Source organism: Budorcas taxicolor, chromosome 7 (assembly GCF_023091745.1).
Source record: "Budorcas taxicolor isolate Tak-1 chromosome 7, Takin1.1, whole genome shotgun sequence".
NCBI classification, from domain to species: Eukaryota; Metazoa; Chordata; class Mammalia; order Artiodactyla; family Bovidae; genus Budorcas; species Budorcas taxicolor.
In genome coordinates, this window is record NC_068916.1 from 83,483,812 (window position 1) to 83,497,862 (window position 14,051).

The 14,051-nt window shown below is 35.4% G+C and overlaps 1 protein-coding gene across 1 annotated transcript in view; it reads right to left on the reverse strand.

The window, feature by feature from the left end:
* The window catches only part of EDIL3 (EGF like repeats and discoidin domains 3), a 481,313-nt gene that overhangs the window by 305,355 nt on the left and 161,907 nt on the right, over positions 1-14,051 (reverse strand). Inside the window, exon 3 of the mRNA XM_052643446.1 lies at positions 11,050-11,079. Within this exon, the coding sequence (XP_052499406.1) occupies positions 11,050-11,079 (30 nt within the window). The remainder of the gene's footprint in view (positions 1-11,049; positions 11,080-14,051) is intronic.

A 14,051-nucleotide genomic window follows, 5' to 3' on the forward strand; every position in this document is an offset into this window, starting at 1 on the left:
TCTGGTGAGAATGGAATGTAGTGGGAATCTTTAGGGGTGACCCTGACGATTTTGGATTGAGCCACGGACATGGAGGAGATTATAAGAGCAACTAGATTGAGGCAGAATGTTTTTTGAAAAAGCAAATATTCAATTGGGATGAAGGTAGGCAAGAAGATTTTCATTTCGCTATTTTATTATTTTCAAAATGTCTACAAGGTCCATAAATGACTAAGGTAATCAGATTATCCTTTAAAATAATAGGAAAAATTTTGCACATTATTAGGTACAGCTTTATAATATAGTTCATTTGGGTTTTCTATAAGATGGTATGGAAAACCCAAATGAACTTTCTGACCAGCCTTATATATGCATGACAAAAAAAAAAATTGAATAACTATTACTTTCATAGCTGAAAGAAATAGTATATGTGATCCTTACAGCAGGCCTTTTATTAATCCATTTTATAGACAATGAAAATGAAACCTATAAAAGGAAAATACTTCATAGGTAGGAGGCAGCTATTTCTAAGTGAATAAAAGGCAGTTTGCTGCAACAGAGTAAGCATAAGTTTCTCCAGAGAACCCTGAATTGAATCCTCCTTTGGTCAGTTGCTTACTGTGTAACCTTGGACATATTTCTTTAGGCTTTAAAATTAATTCAGTGCTTTTCCCTTTAATAGGAATATATATATCTGTACATACGTGTGTGTGTGTGTATATATATATATAGACACATACATGTATTTAAATAGGAATGTTTAATTTAATTAGCTGTATTCTTTTATTATGAAAATTAAATTAAATATTGCACATAAAACACTCAGCACATTGCCTGACAAATGATCATAATCAAAATAACAACAATAATATGGGAAACAACACTGATGATAATGAATGTAAAAGCAACAGCTTAGAATCCCTGTGCTTATTATAGGGTAGACGTCATATAGTAACTCTTTCAGTTCAGTTCAGTTGCTCAGTCGTGTCTGACTCTTTGCGACCCCATGAATCGCAGCACGCCAGGCCTCCCTGTCCATCACCAACTCCTGGAGTTCACTCAGACTCAAGTCCATCGAGTCAGTGATGCCATCCAGCCATCTCATCCTCTATCGTTCCCTTCTCCTCCCGCCCCCAATCCCTCCCAGCATCAGAGTCTTTTCCAGTGAGTCAACTCTTCGCATGAGGTGGCCAAGGTACTGGAGCTTCAGCTTTAGCATTATTCCTTCCAAAGAAATCCCAGGGCTGATCTCCTTCAGAATGGACTGGCTGGATCTCCTTGCAGTCCAAGGGACTCTCAAGAGTCTTCTCCAACACCACAGTTCAAAAGCATCATTTCTTCGGGACTCAGCCTTCTTCACAGTCCAACTCTCACATCCATACATGACCACTGCAAAAACCATAGCCTTGACTAGATGGACCTTAGTTGGCAAAGTAATGTCTCTGCTTTTGAATATGCTAACTAGGTTGGTCATAACTCTTCTTCCAAGGAGTAACTCTTTAATGTACCATGTTTTATCCTTATAGCAAATCTTTCAGAAGATAGCTATTGGTCTGAAGATAAAAACACCTAAAGGCATAGGCTTAGGCCTTTAGGTCCATAGGTTTTACCCTGCCCATTATGAATAGGAAAATTCAACGCCTTTCTGAGCCAAAAAATTTCTGGAATATTAAATTAATACTTCTTCAATGCTCTATTTGTAATAGACTTTGAGGTGAAACTTTGGACAACAACAACCTAAACAGGACAAGGGCAATTGGAGAAGGACTTAGAGATAAATACAGTCATAGCAAAGAAGACTAGAAGTTAAATAAGGCTTGAAGTCCAAGTGTATACAGATAGTGGGACAACATGTATTGGTCTATTTTCCTGAAGCACATAGGTTGAAAATTAAAATATTTTGTATTTATATAATGTTTACTCATTTTTGGTGATAGTTCAATTTTGTCTGTCAACTTGGGCTAGACTGGGGCACCCAGCTGCTTGGTCAAATACTAACCTAGATACTGTTGTGAAAGTATTTTGTCAATGTGATTAACATCTACAATCAGTTGGCTTTAAATAAAGCAGATTACCCTCCATAATATGAGTGCACTTCAACCAATTAGCTCAAGGCCTGGACAGCAAAAACAGATTTCTCTGTGAAGAGAAACTTGGCCTCAAGACAAACAGAAATCCTGTCAGAGTCTTCAGCTGGTCGGCCTTAGAGATTTCAAACTTGACAGCCCCACAAGCACAGGAACCAGTTCCTTAATATAAATCTCTGTATTTTATATACTTATATATATTATATATCCTTTTGATTCTGCTTCTCCAAAAACACTGACTGATATACTTTTCCTTTCCATTGATATATCTCTATTACTATTTTTGTTTACCTTAATAAAATATCAAATATAAAATAAGAAAAATACTACCTACATATAATAGAAATTTAAATAACTATTTTTCTCACAATTCAACATCACTATCAAGTATTTATCGAAAAAAAACCACCACATTTTTTTAATTAAAAAAAGAAGCAAGCACTATTTGGCCTTTTCACCACTGTCTCAATGAATTGGCCAAAGCTAAATTTTTAGAAGGAATTACTTCTTTCCTGTTCCACTGAGAATCTACAAATAATGACTTCTCACTATTCTTTAAAGATTGCAGCAAAAAACATTTCAGTTTTTAATATGTAAGCCATTCATTTCTCTAGGGGATCTTCCTGACCCAGGGAATGAACCTGGGTCTCCTGCATGGCAGGCAGATTCTTTACAGTCTGAGTCACAAGAAAAGCCCATAAGCCTACTTAGTATGTATTTATGAGCAAAGGATATACTTGATAAAATAATTAGTAAGCTTCCTTTATGCACTAGAGGGAAAATAGACATGCCTGTATAAAAAAGGAGAAAATGTGTAATAAATGTAAAGTGAAACAAAAAAGGATGTGAAACTTTACTGTAGATTCCAAAGGAAATAAAGTGCTAAGATCAAAATGAAAAAGCAACTCATGTTCATTAGAGAATAATATGGTTAGATATCACTCCTTTTAAAACGCATAAGTTGTAGAATAATTGAGCATAGTCTGCCATGCAGAATTAAATTCTACAAGAAAACAGAAAGGAGATCTAGAAGAATCTGCACCACAATTAAGAAAATCAGAAAGTCCACCATAAACAGAAGTAATGCTTTTGTTAGACTAAAACTGAGCATTTCAAAAGTTAGAGAAAACTACCTAATCACTGGGTCCTGTGGTTAGCTTCCATATATATATATATATATATATATATATATAAATGGATATTTAAAAAATCTGTTTGCAATGCAGGAGACTTGGATTCAATCCCTGGGTTGGGAAGATCCCCAGGAGAAGTGAAAGGCTACCCACTCCAGTACTCTGGCCTAGAGAATTCCACGGATTGTATAGTCCATGGGGTTGCAAAGAGACACGACTGAGCGACTTTCATTTTCACTTTCACGTATACATATATATGTGTGTGTGTGTATTTGTTTTAAACTATATATATATATATATATATATATGAAGTTTCTTTATAAAACTATGAATATATATTTATAATATAAAACTATATTAAATCTTTATTACTGCTAAGGTGGCTCAGTGGCAAGGAATTCTCCTGCCAGTGCAGGAGATCCAGGAGACATGGGTTCAATCCCTGGACTGGGAAGATCCCCTGGAGGAGGAAATGGCAACCCTCTCCAGTTTTTTGCCCAGAGAAATCTCATGGGCAGACAAGCCTGGATGGCTATAGTCCTTGGGGTCACAAAGAGCTGGTCGTGACTAAACGACTGAGCATGCGGCACTGCACATCCTCAGTGGCCAAGCTGATCACTTCGAAGATGAAACACATGAGAAGATTTAGAAGGAACTGGTAACAATGATGAAGCTCTGGTGTGCTGAATTACCACTGCCTCCACCTCTGATGGGCATCACAAAGGTCACAAGAATTCTTTTATAAACTATTGTATCCAGGCAATTATCTCTGTCATTACTACCATTTGGAATCAGATGTTAATAGGCCACAAATATAGATGTACATTTAAGCAAATGATGAAATTTTAACTTTATAAATATATGAAGAACAGGATAGCATTTACAGTGTAGTGTTGTTAATAAAGCTGATTGCTAAAAAGATTTTCCTTTTACATTCATCTAAAATTTCCATTTTTTTCTAATATTTTTATTATATGAGCTAATTCAGTATTAATATTTATTTTATGTATTCAAAACTCAGTCTCTTTCTTTGATATTAAAAAACTGACATATGACAATTAAAGCAATTAAAAATCTTCCCTTAGGCAAGAGAAGAAGGAAAAAAAGAAAAAAAATCAAGTTTTGCTTTTGAGTTGTTATGAATAAAAAGCTAACTTGCAGCTTGATTAATTTTAGCCACTGATTTATCATACAGCTACAAGATCTCAACTGTGTCATTTTCTGACTGATTGATCCCATTCAGTAATATTTTCTATTTCCAGTCTTCTTAATTTTTATCATGACTGAATTAATTATTGAGAAGAGGTAGTAAGAATACACAGAAGAACTATACAAAAAAATCTTAATGACACAGATAAACATGATGGTGTGATCATTCACCTAAAGCCAGACATCTGGGAGTGCAAAGTCAAGTGAGCCTTAAGCAGCATCACTAGATGGTACTGGATGTGATGAAATTCCAGCTGAGCTATTTCAAATCCTAAAAGAGGATGCTGTTAAATGCTGCATTCAATATGCCAGCAAAATGTGCAAAACTCAGCAGTGGCCACAGGACTGGAAAAGGTCAGTTTTCATTCCAATTCCAAAGAAGGGAAATACCAAAGAATGTTCAAAACTACTGCACAATTGTACTCATTTCACACGCTAGCAAAGTAATGCTCAAAATTCTCCAAACTAGGATTAGTACATGAACAGAGAACTTCAAGATGTCCAAGCTGGATTTAGAAAAGGCAGAGGAACCAGAAATAAAATTGCCAATATCTGTCAGTTCATAGAAAAAGCAAGACAATTCCAGAAAAACATCTACTTCTGTTTCACTGATTATGTTAAAGTCTTTGACTTTGGTGATCACAACAAACTGGAAAATTCTTAAAGAGATGGGAATACCAGATCACCTTACCTGCCTCCTGAGAAGCCTGTATGCAGGTCAAGAAGTAACAGTTAGAACCAGACATGGAACAACGGACTGGTTCAAAATTGGGAAAGAAATACGCCAAGGCTGTATATTGTCTCCCTGCTTATTTAACTTATATGCAGAGAACATCATGGAAATGTCAGGCTGGAAAAAGCACAAGCTGGAATCAAGATTGCCGGGAGAAATATCAATAACCCAGATATGCAGATAACACCACTCTTATGGCAGAAACCAAAGAAAAAATAAAGAGCCTCTTGATGAAGGTGAAAGAGGAGAATGAAAAAGCTGGCTTAAAACAACATTCAAAACAAACAAAAAAAATCATGGCATCCAGTCTCATCAGTTCAGTTCAGTTCAGTCACTCAGTCATGTCCGACTCTTTGTGACCCCATGGACTGCAGCATGCCAGGCCTCCCTGTCCATCACCAAGTCCCAGAGTTTACTCAAACTCACGTCCATTGAGTCGGTGATGCCATCCAACCATCTCATCCTCTGCCATCCCCTTCTCCTCCAGCCTTCAGTCTTTCCCAGCATCAGGGTCTTTTCCAATGAGTCAGTTCTTCGCATCAGGTGGCCAAAGTATTGGCATTTCAGCTTCAACATTAGTCCTTCCGGTGAATATTCAGGACTGATTTCCTTTAGGATGGACTGGTTTAATCTGCTTGCAGTCCCAGGGACTTTCAAGGGTCTTCTCCAATACCACAGTACTGAAGCATCAATTCTCCGGTCCCATCACTTCATGGTAAATAGAAGGGAAAACCGTGGAAACAGTGACAGACTTTATTTTGGGGGGCTCCAAAATCACTGCAGATGGTAAATGTAGCCATGAAATTAAAAGATGCTTGCTCCTGGAAAGAAAAGCTATGACAAACCTAGAGAGCATATCAAAAAGCAGAGACATTACTTTGCCCACAAAGGTCTGCATAGTCAAAGCCATGGTTTTTTCAGTAGTCGTGTATGGATGTGTGATCTGGACTATAAAGAAGGCTGAGCGTCAAAGAATTGATGTTTTAGAACTGTTGTGTTGGAGAAGACTCCCGAGAGTCCCTTGAACTGCAAGGACATCAAAACAGTCAATCCTAAAGGAAATCAGTCCTGACTATTCATTGGAGAGACTGATGCTGAGGCTGAAGCTCCAATACTGTGGCCACCTTAAATGAAGTGCTGACTCATTAGAGAAGACTCTGATGCTGAGAAAGATTCAAAGCAGGAGGAGAAGGCGATGACAGAGGACAAAATGGTTGGATGGCATCACCAACTCAGTGGATTGAGTTTGAGCAAACTCTGGGAGATGGTGAAGGACAGGGAAGCCTGGTGTGCTGCCATTCATGGAGTTGCAAAGAGTTAGACATGACTGTGTGACTGAACAACAACAAGAATTAATTTGATGAATATTTCTAGAGAGGTAAAATAATAGCTTCTAAGTCAAAACAAAGAAAAATGAAGAAATTTATGACAGCAAGCTGAATTTGATAGACCTTATAGTTAATAAATTAAATTTACATAGATTAGTTCACTTGCAGCAGTTAATTTTCTAACGTAAATGTCTTAATTTCTTAAAAGACAGACAAAGGCATTAGTGTAATCAATTTATCAAGTCTCTCCTTATTATGAAATTTAATAAAAGATAAATGAAAATTGGATTTGTGCAACATGGGAGAAGCATCCACTGACTTAACTTTATTAAAGAGCATTATTAAAGTTATAGACTGATCTGTATTTTACACCTACAGATACATACACACACAAACACTCTTAATATTTGGACATCTTTGTTTTGAAGGCCTATTTTTCAGACCACTGTGTGGTGAACAGAGCAACACAGTTCTGAGACTATAAAAGAGAATAATTGGTATTGCAATAGCTGGAGGATATTTTGAAAGAGAGTTACCAAAATTATTTGAGGAACAGCAATATAATTGGAGTACATATATCACCTCTTAATATGAGTCACTTGAAGTTACAGTATCTGTTATGATTGCTCCAAAAATATGAATCTCATTAGTTTATAATTAGATCTTGGGCTATAACCTAGTTTGACAGGATTTCTTATATAGTTCATTTGTGTTTTTATGCTCAATGATAAGATGTTTAAATACCTGAACAGAAGATTCAACTAAGATAAATAAAAAGAAACTTCTGGTAGTTATAGAACCAGGTGTTAGGTGAAACTGCCCTAGTAACTCAGATGCTACTAATATGTTGCTCTGGGCTAATGCATCCCATCTGAACATTTGGAGATAAAAATAATGAACAAATGGATGGCTCCATATTCAATATGGGGATACATCTCCATGAGGAGTAATGCAGATGTGACAGGTTTTTTTTTTTTTGCATCCCCTCTATAACTCAACACACACACAAAAGCTGTTACTAGGCACTTGCTTTTTGCATGGCAATTTAGAGGTTCAAATAAGAGAAATTAGGTGTATTTGAAAACAGACTAAAGACACAGTGAAGGATAAAAATATTGTAAATAGAATTATATGGGGAGAGAGTAGAGGGATCAGTTGTCTGTTATAATGCTGCAGTCATAATAATTCTAAATATAAGGCAAACAAAATATGCTCTATTGTAAAGAGAAAAGCCCAGATCATTTTGTAGAATTATAACACAAGTAACACACTCTCTAATATCTCATTAATTTTCTCAGTTATAATGTCTCTATTTTTATACTATCTGTTAGTCCAGACAGAAATCTATTATTTCTCTAAAATATATTCTGGACAATGAGAATTTGTCATGATTATCAAATTATAATTGATCAGTTCTGTATACTTCTGGGGTAATAATAACTTAGATCTATTATATAAATCTCTACCTTCCAAATATTTAATAAATAGTATCATTCAGTCACAGTGTCCAGTAGGCCCCTGTATATTTAGATAAAGCATACACATATTTTTAAATAATAATTTTAACTTTTAATTCATATTTTAACATCTAGTGATCAGGAACCTGTGATGCTTTGGCAGCAATAAACACCTCCATTTACTTTATTTCTTCTACTGTTGAATTTTGAAGAGTAGCAGATCTCCTACTAGAAATATCTGAATTATTTAATTTAAAGAAACTGTGTCAAAGAACTGGTGCTTTTGAACTGTGGTGTTGGGGAAGACTCTTGAGAGTCCCTTGGACTGCAAGCAGATCCAACCAGTCCATTCTGAAGGAGATCAATTCTGGATGTTCTTTGGAAGGAATGATGCTAAAGCTGAAACTCCAGTACTTTGGCCACCTCATGCGAAGAGTTGTCTCATTGGAAAAGACTCTGATGCTGGGAGGGATTAGGGGCAAGAGGAAAAGGGGTCTACAGAGGATGAAATGGCTGGATGGCATCACAGACTCAATGGACATGAGTCTGAGTGAACTCCGGAAGTTGGTGATGGACAGGGAGGCCTGGTGTGCTGCGATTCATGGGGTCACAGAGAGTCGGACACAATTGAGCGAAAGTATGTATTTTAAAAAGTCACTGTCCAATTATACTGTGAATCGGAAGGAAGAATGTGAAACTGATAAAGCTATCATAAGGGGACTTATAAAAGTTTAATCCAGGTACAATTACTGTGTCAAACAAATGACTGGGTTTCACTGATAATTTAAATAGAATCAAGAAATAACAAGAAAGAAAGATGAAGAAGGATCACAAAGGATAAATTAAGCAAGTCTGAACCTGGAAAAGATCATTCTAGATAAACTCTGTTGGCAGGAGATGAAAGCAAAAACAGAGAATATTAATAATCCATTAAATATATTATGCATAATATTTTAAATAGACATATTTTGATAAAATAGACATATGAATAGAATAATAAATATTTAATTTAGAAAATTATTGAAAAAATTAGGGGCAAGTAGTAGCAACAAAGGACTAAACAATCCAATCCACTTTCCACAATTATTCATAGTCTTTATGAAATCAGGCCTTTACTAACCTCATCATACCACATCAAAAGTTTTAATAGAACTACACAATTATATTTTTTATTATATATTTTGATAAAATTAAAGGAATAACATTTGGTTCCCAGTGGCAGTGCAATGTAAAAGGAATGTCTGCTTTATTAAATGCAAATTTTCTTAATGTAATATTCATGTGAAATTATTTAAGATATTACTTAAGAATACATTTGCTCTATTCTAATTGTCTATGGTAAAATCACACAAAAAAACCTGGTCATATCTGAAAAAAAAAAATTTTTAAGCATAATTTAAAGTCTATGATGTTCAGATCATTCTCAAGTTAAATATTTGTGCGGGGGAAGTATTTAGTTGCATTTACAAAAGAATTTCTTAATAACCATAGAAAGTATTAAATTAATTTAAAACAAGAAAATTATACCAAGAAATATTTATATTTTAGGTATTATTTACATTAAGTTACAATTAATCTTCATCACACAAAAATAATAATTTTTTGCAAAGTCCCCAAAATTGCTTGGCAGGCAACCTAACAAAGAATGGGGTATTAGAATATTAGAGGAATGAGCCTGGGCTAGAAAGCACGGGCTCACAAGGACTGGTACTCACAGAAAGAAAAGATTCAATTGAGGCTGAGAAACAGTCTGTCAACACTATAGCCTCAAGTTAGGGCAAAAAATTCAGAAACCAGGCAGTGGAAACTCATAACACATAAGTCTGCTACTGAGTCATATGATTAGGTTGCTCCTAAAAGTATGCTACATAATACTGACTAGAGAAGGAGAAAATTATAGAGAGTTCTTATCCAAATCAGGTTACAAACTATCTAGCAATATTATGAAAACTAAACATTAATTGAGAATTTACCTTATTCTGTGATTCCATTTCAAGACAGTGATAATGAACATAATGCAATATGGTATTTTTGAAGTTTACCAAAGATATTTGTAAGATGTCTATTTCACTTTCTTCCATTGAATTTTGACTTTCTGAACTACTTTTACAGGTAAAAATCCCTACCCAGTTTTAGAAGAAGGTAGAAATCAAGAAGTCTCCCACCAACTGAAATGTCTCTGAACTGAAAAGACCCTATCTTGTACCCAAGTTCCAAATAACAGGGCTACATTTCACATTTCCTATAAAGTCAAGTCCCATTTGTGTCCATTAGTTTCAGTAACCATTTCCTGCTTATATGTCTCAGGCCTAACTCCCTCAAACTGCCTAAGACAGACTCTGGTGCAAAGGTCTCATCTTTCTCTTCCAACCAGCCTCTGACCTCCATCTTAAGACTTCATCCCTTTTTCCTGATTTTGCTGTCTGCTAGCCCGGGCCTTTTATTGCTTGCTAACCAGACTGACTGGTGCTGACTTTCTTCTTATAAACGTACTGTTGGCATTCCTCACAGATTTTAGTTCAGATCTCAGCCTTTACTTGATAAATGCTGAGATAAATGCTTGATAAATGAGCAATATCATGGAGCCAAATTTCAGTATCATTAAGTTATAACTACAGAAATTATTTTCTTAAAGAAAGTGAGTATTTGAAGCAACAACATGATTTTTATCCTTAAATTTATATGAATATCATGTTCAATATCAGTCAAATATGTGATAATGCAATATTCTATCATGGTAAGTCATATTTCTGAAAGTATGTTTTACCACTTTCCTCTTTTTCCTTTCAGTCTCATTTTATTATTTTTCTGCATTTTATCATTTCAGTTTTTCTCCCCATTTTATTACTTATTGGCACTTTTCTCAATGTTTTAATATTCCGATTTTCCTTATTCTTTCCTACCGATGTGTTCTGTGTTATGATTTCCTCTGTGACAGTTCATTTTTAATTATTTTCTCTTTTTACTGTAAACTCATAACAATGTCATTTAGTCTGGGACAGTATAATGGATTCAAGAAATAAAGTATATTAAACTGTGCCAGGTTTCTGGTTGAAACCTGAACAAATACATCTCTATTAAAGGTCTTAAATAGGAATAATTTTTATAGCATAGAAACTTTACCTGCTGAAGTTGGCTCTTCTTCATCTGATGCTATGATAGAGGAAAAGAGATGGAGGGGGGAGCAGGGGGAAAGAGAGGTGGGAGTGAGGTGAGAGGGAGAGAGAAGGTGAGAAAGAGAAAGAGAAATTGAGATTGAACATAAATATATTTCACATTTCTAAATAATAAATAAAAGTATCTGACTTGAAATTTTGTGTCATACATTAGAAATTTGTCATTAGATAATTAGATAAACTGATACACATGTTAAATTAACAGTTAAGTACTCCCATATTTTTAAATAAGGATTAGAAAAGACCATTCAGTTATTTAAATTTGAATTTTCTGTCCTTTTGCAAACAAGGTTGATTTTTTTTTTAGTCTGAGTGCAAATTATATTATAAATAATATTGTTTAAATATAAATTATATGTTACATATGAATACCCCAACCATCACCACTTCATGGAAATTTTCCATTAGCAAAGAGGAATTAAAAGGTATTGTTAACTGTCAAAAATTTTGCTTCATGAGGTAGAAATTATTTTAAAAAAATAGGAATTATTAAACCTTAGAGTAACTTAGAATCACTCTGAGTGTTGGTTAAACACAGAGATTGAATCTTTCTCTTGCCCCATCACATTCACACACAAATACACTCAACTCATGGGTATCACACATTTCAAGATTCAGCAGTGGCAGTTCTGTGGTGAAACCACAGGATCCTGCAATTTAAAGGTTGATCCCAAGTGATTCTGACACCAGCGTTCTACTGCCCATACATGGATAAGCATGGGTATTACAAAAGGAGAGATCACATTATGAAAACAACTCTCTGCTAAAGCAGTTCATAATTCCACATCTATACAAGATGCCAAACTCTGGGCCCCATTTCAAACCAATTAAGCCAGAGTCTCTTTCAACAGTAGTAATTTGGAGCCAGAATTGAGATAAGACTAGGTAATATCATTTTAATGTATTGATTATATTAGAGCTATAATTCAAATTGTTAATCATTTTGATTTGTTCTTTAAAGGGAAATATTTTTGAGAACAGCACAACTCCAAGGGTAATAATCAACTCTGTCTTTGTGGAGGATGGAGCTGCAAGAGTGAAGCTGCAACAGTGAAGCAGTTCACAATGTTGCCTAGAATTCACGTCTCACTAACAGACATGCTCTGTGAGAAGATATTTCTGCTCTGTGCAAAAGTGCAACTTAAGCAGAATATTACTGTTGAATTATATTACTCTAGGCAATACTACTTCACTGGATTTATGAAGTTTTAAAATAAAAATTTACTCAGCTGAATTGCTTATAAAAGAGCTTTGTTCCCAGGTGATTCGTTCATCAAGGTACCACTGTCTAACTAGGGAGAGTTCTCCACTCTTTCCCGTTAGGGTTACATCTGCACAGCGTACACATTAGACAAGCTTACTTTGTGTCCTGACAGTATTTTCCTCTCACACTGTTTGGCTTGTCTCCTTGGCACCAGAAAAAAAAAGGAAAAGAAAAATCGAGAGTGCAAACACACTTGGCACGCATGGTGTAGAGAACATAAATTTTTAAAAGCTTTTTGCTGCTTTATCATGTCCCAAATACATCACAACATGTTCAAAGAGGAAAACCTTCAGTAGCTTCCAGGAATTCCCTTTTAGGAAAATACCACAGGGGCTTAAAGAAGTGTTGACTTTTATGGGTCATTGTTAGTAAAAGTCTGGAGATTCAAAAGGAACAACAACCAAAAAAAAAAGTTTATAGCAGGTCACTTTGTGTGTGTGAACTGAATATATAAAAGAAACAAGGAGATGAAGTATACTCTTATTTGATAGATGAAGGGACAGAGGTTCCTAGTGACATAACAATTTGTCTAAGGTCAATTTGAATTTGAGCTCATGTGATTTGAAAACCACTTTTTCCACTGTGCATTACTTTCTCACAAAGTGCTGATTCAGTATCCACTAAAATAGAAAAGTAAACAGGAGAAGGAATCAAGAAATAAGGATTAGTTATAACTATGATAACATTCCTTGGTCTTAGCCTAAGGGGAAAAAACAAAAACTGGATATAAGGGCTGCAAGAGAAATCCCTTTAAGAAATGAAGTGCTGTCTTAGAAACTTTTTCAAGTCCCTTACAATCCAGGGATAGGCAGAGGCAGCTTAGAGTCTGCCTAGATGGTTAAACAAAACATCCTAAGCCTGTAATGCCTAAGAAAGAAGATCAGAAGTACCAAGATTTTACTTCTTCATTATATATGGAGAAGCAAGAAATTTTTGGAAAGAACCAGCAAGTACAGAAGTAAAGACAATTCCAAACTTACAGGAGTAATAGCAATTCGCCTTAAAAACAAAGCTTCTGGGGCAAGCAGTGCACTGACCTACACTTGAGACTATAATACCTGAAAGAAGGTTTGTAACAAATTAACAATATTACAATCAGCAAGTCCACAAGTCTGCAAACAATTGCATTTCCACGAAACATCTCCATAGTCGTGGTTTCTCATAACATGCAAATATAACTATATTCATATTGCTAACTATATTCATACTATTAACCAATATCCATATTATTAAAACAATATTCCCTGGTGGCTCAGATGGTAAAGTGTCTGTCTACAATGCAAGAGACCTGGGTTCAATCCCTGGGTTGGGAAGATTCCCTGGAGAAAGAACTGGCAACCCACTCCAGTACTCTTGCCTTGAAAATCCCATGGTCGGAGGAGCTTGGTGCAGGCTACTGTCCATGGGGTCACAAAGAGTTGGGCACAACTGAGCGACTTCACTATATACTCACAATGTCACATATGGGTTAGGATTGGTATTAATTCACTGTTTCAGTTATCGCTGGCAAAGAAGGCTTTGTAGACTAACTCATTTCCAAAAAAAGCACCATGAATTATAAAAAGGTGACAGCAAGAGCCCCAGGAGTACAACCAAAACTCTAAATGGACAGTAGTGGTTTATTTAGTGACATTTAAGTGAAATTAAGGATCACAGAAGTCATCTCATGATATCCAATGATTCCT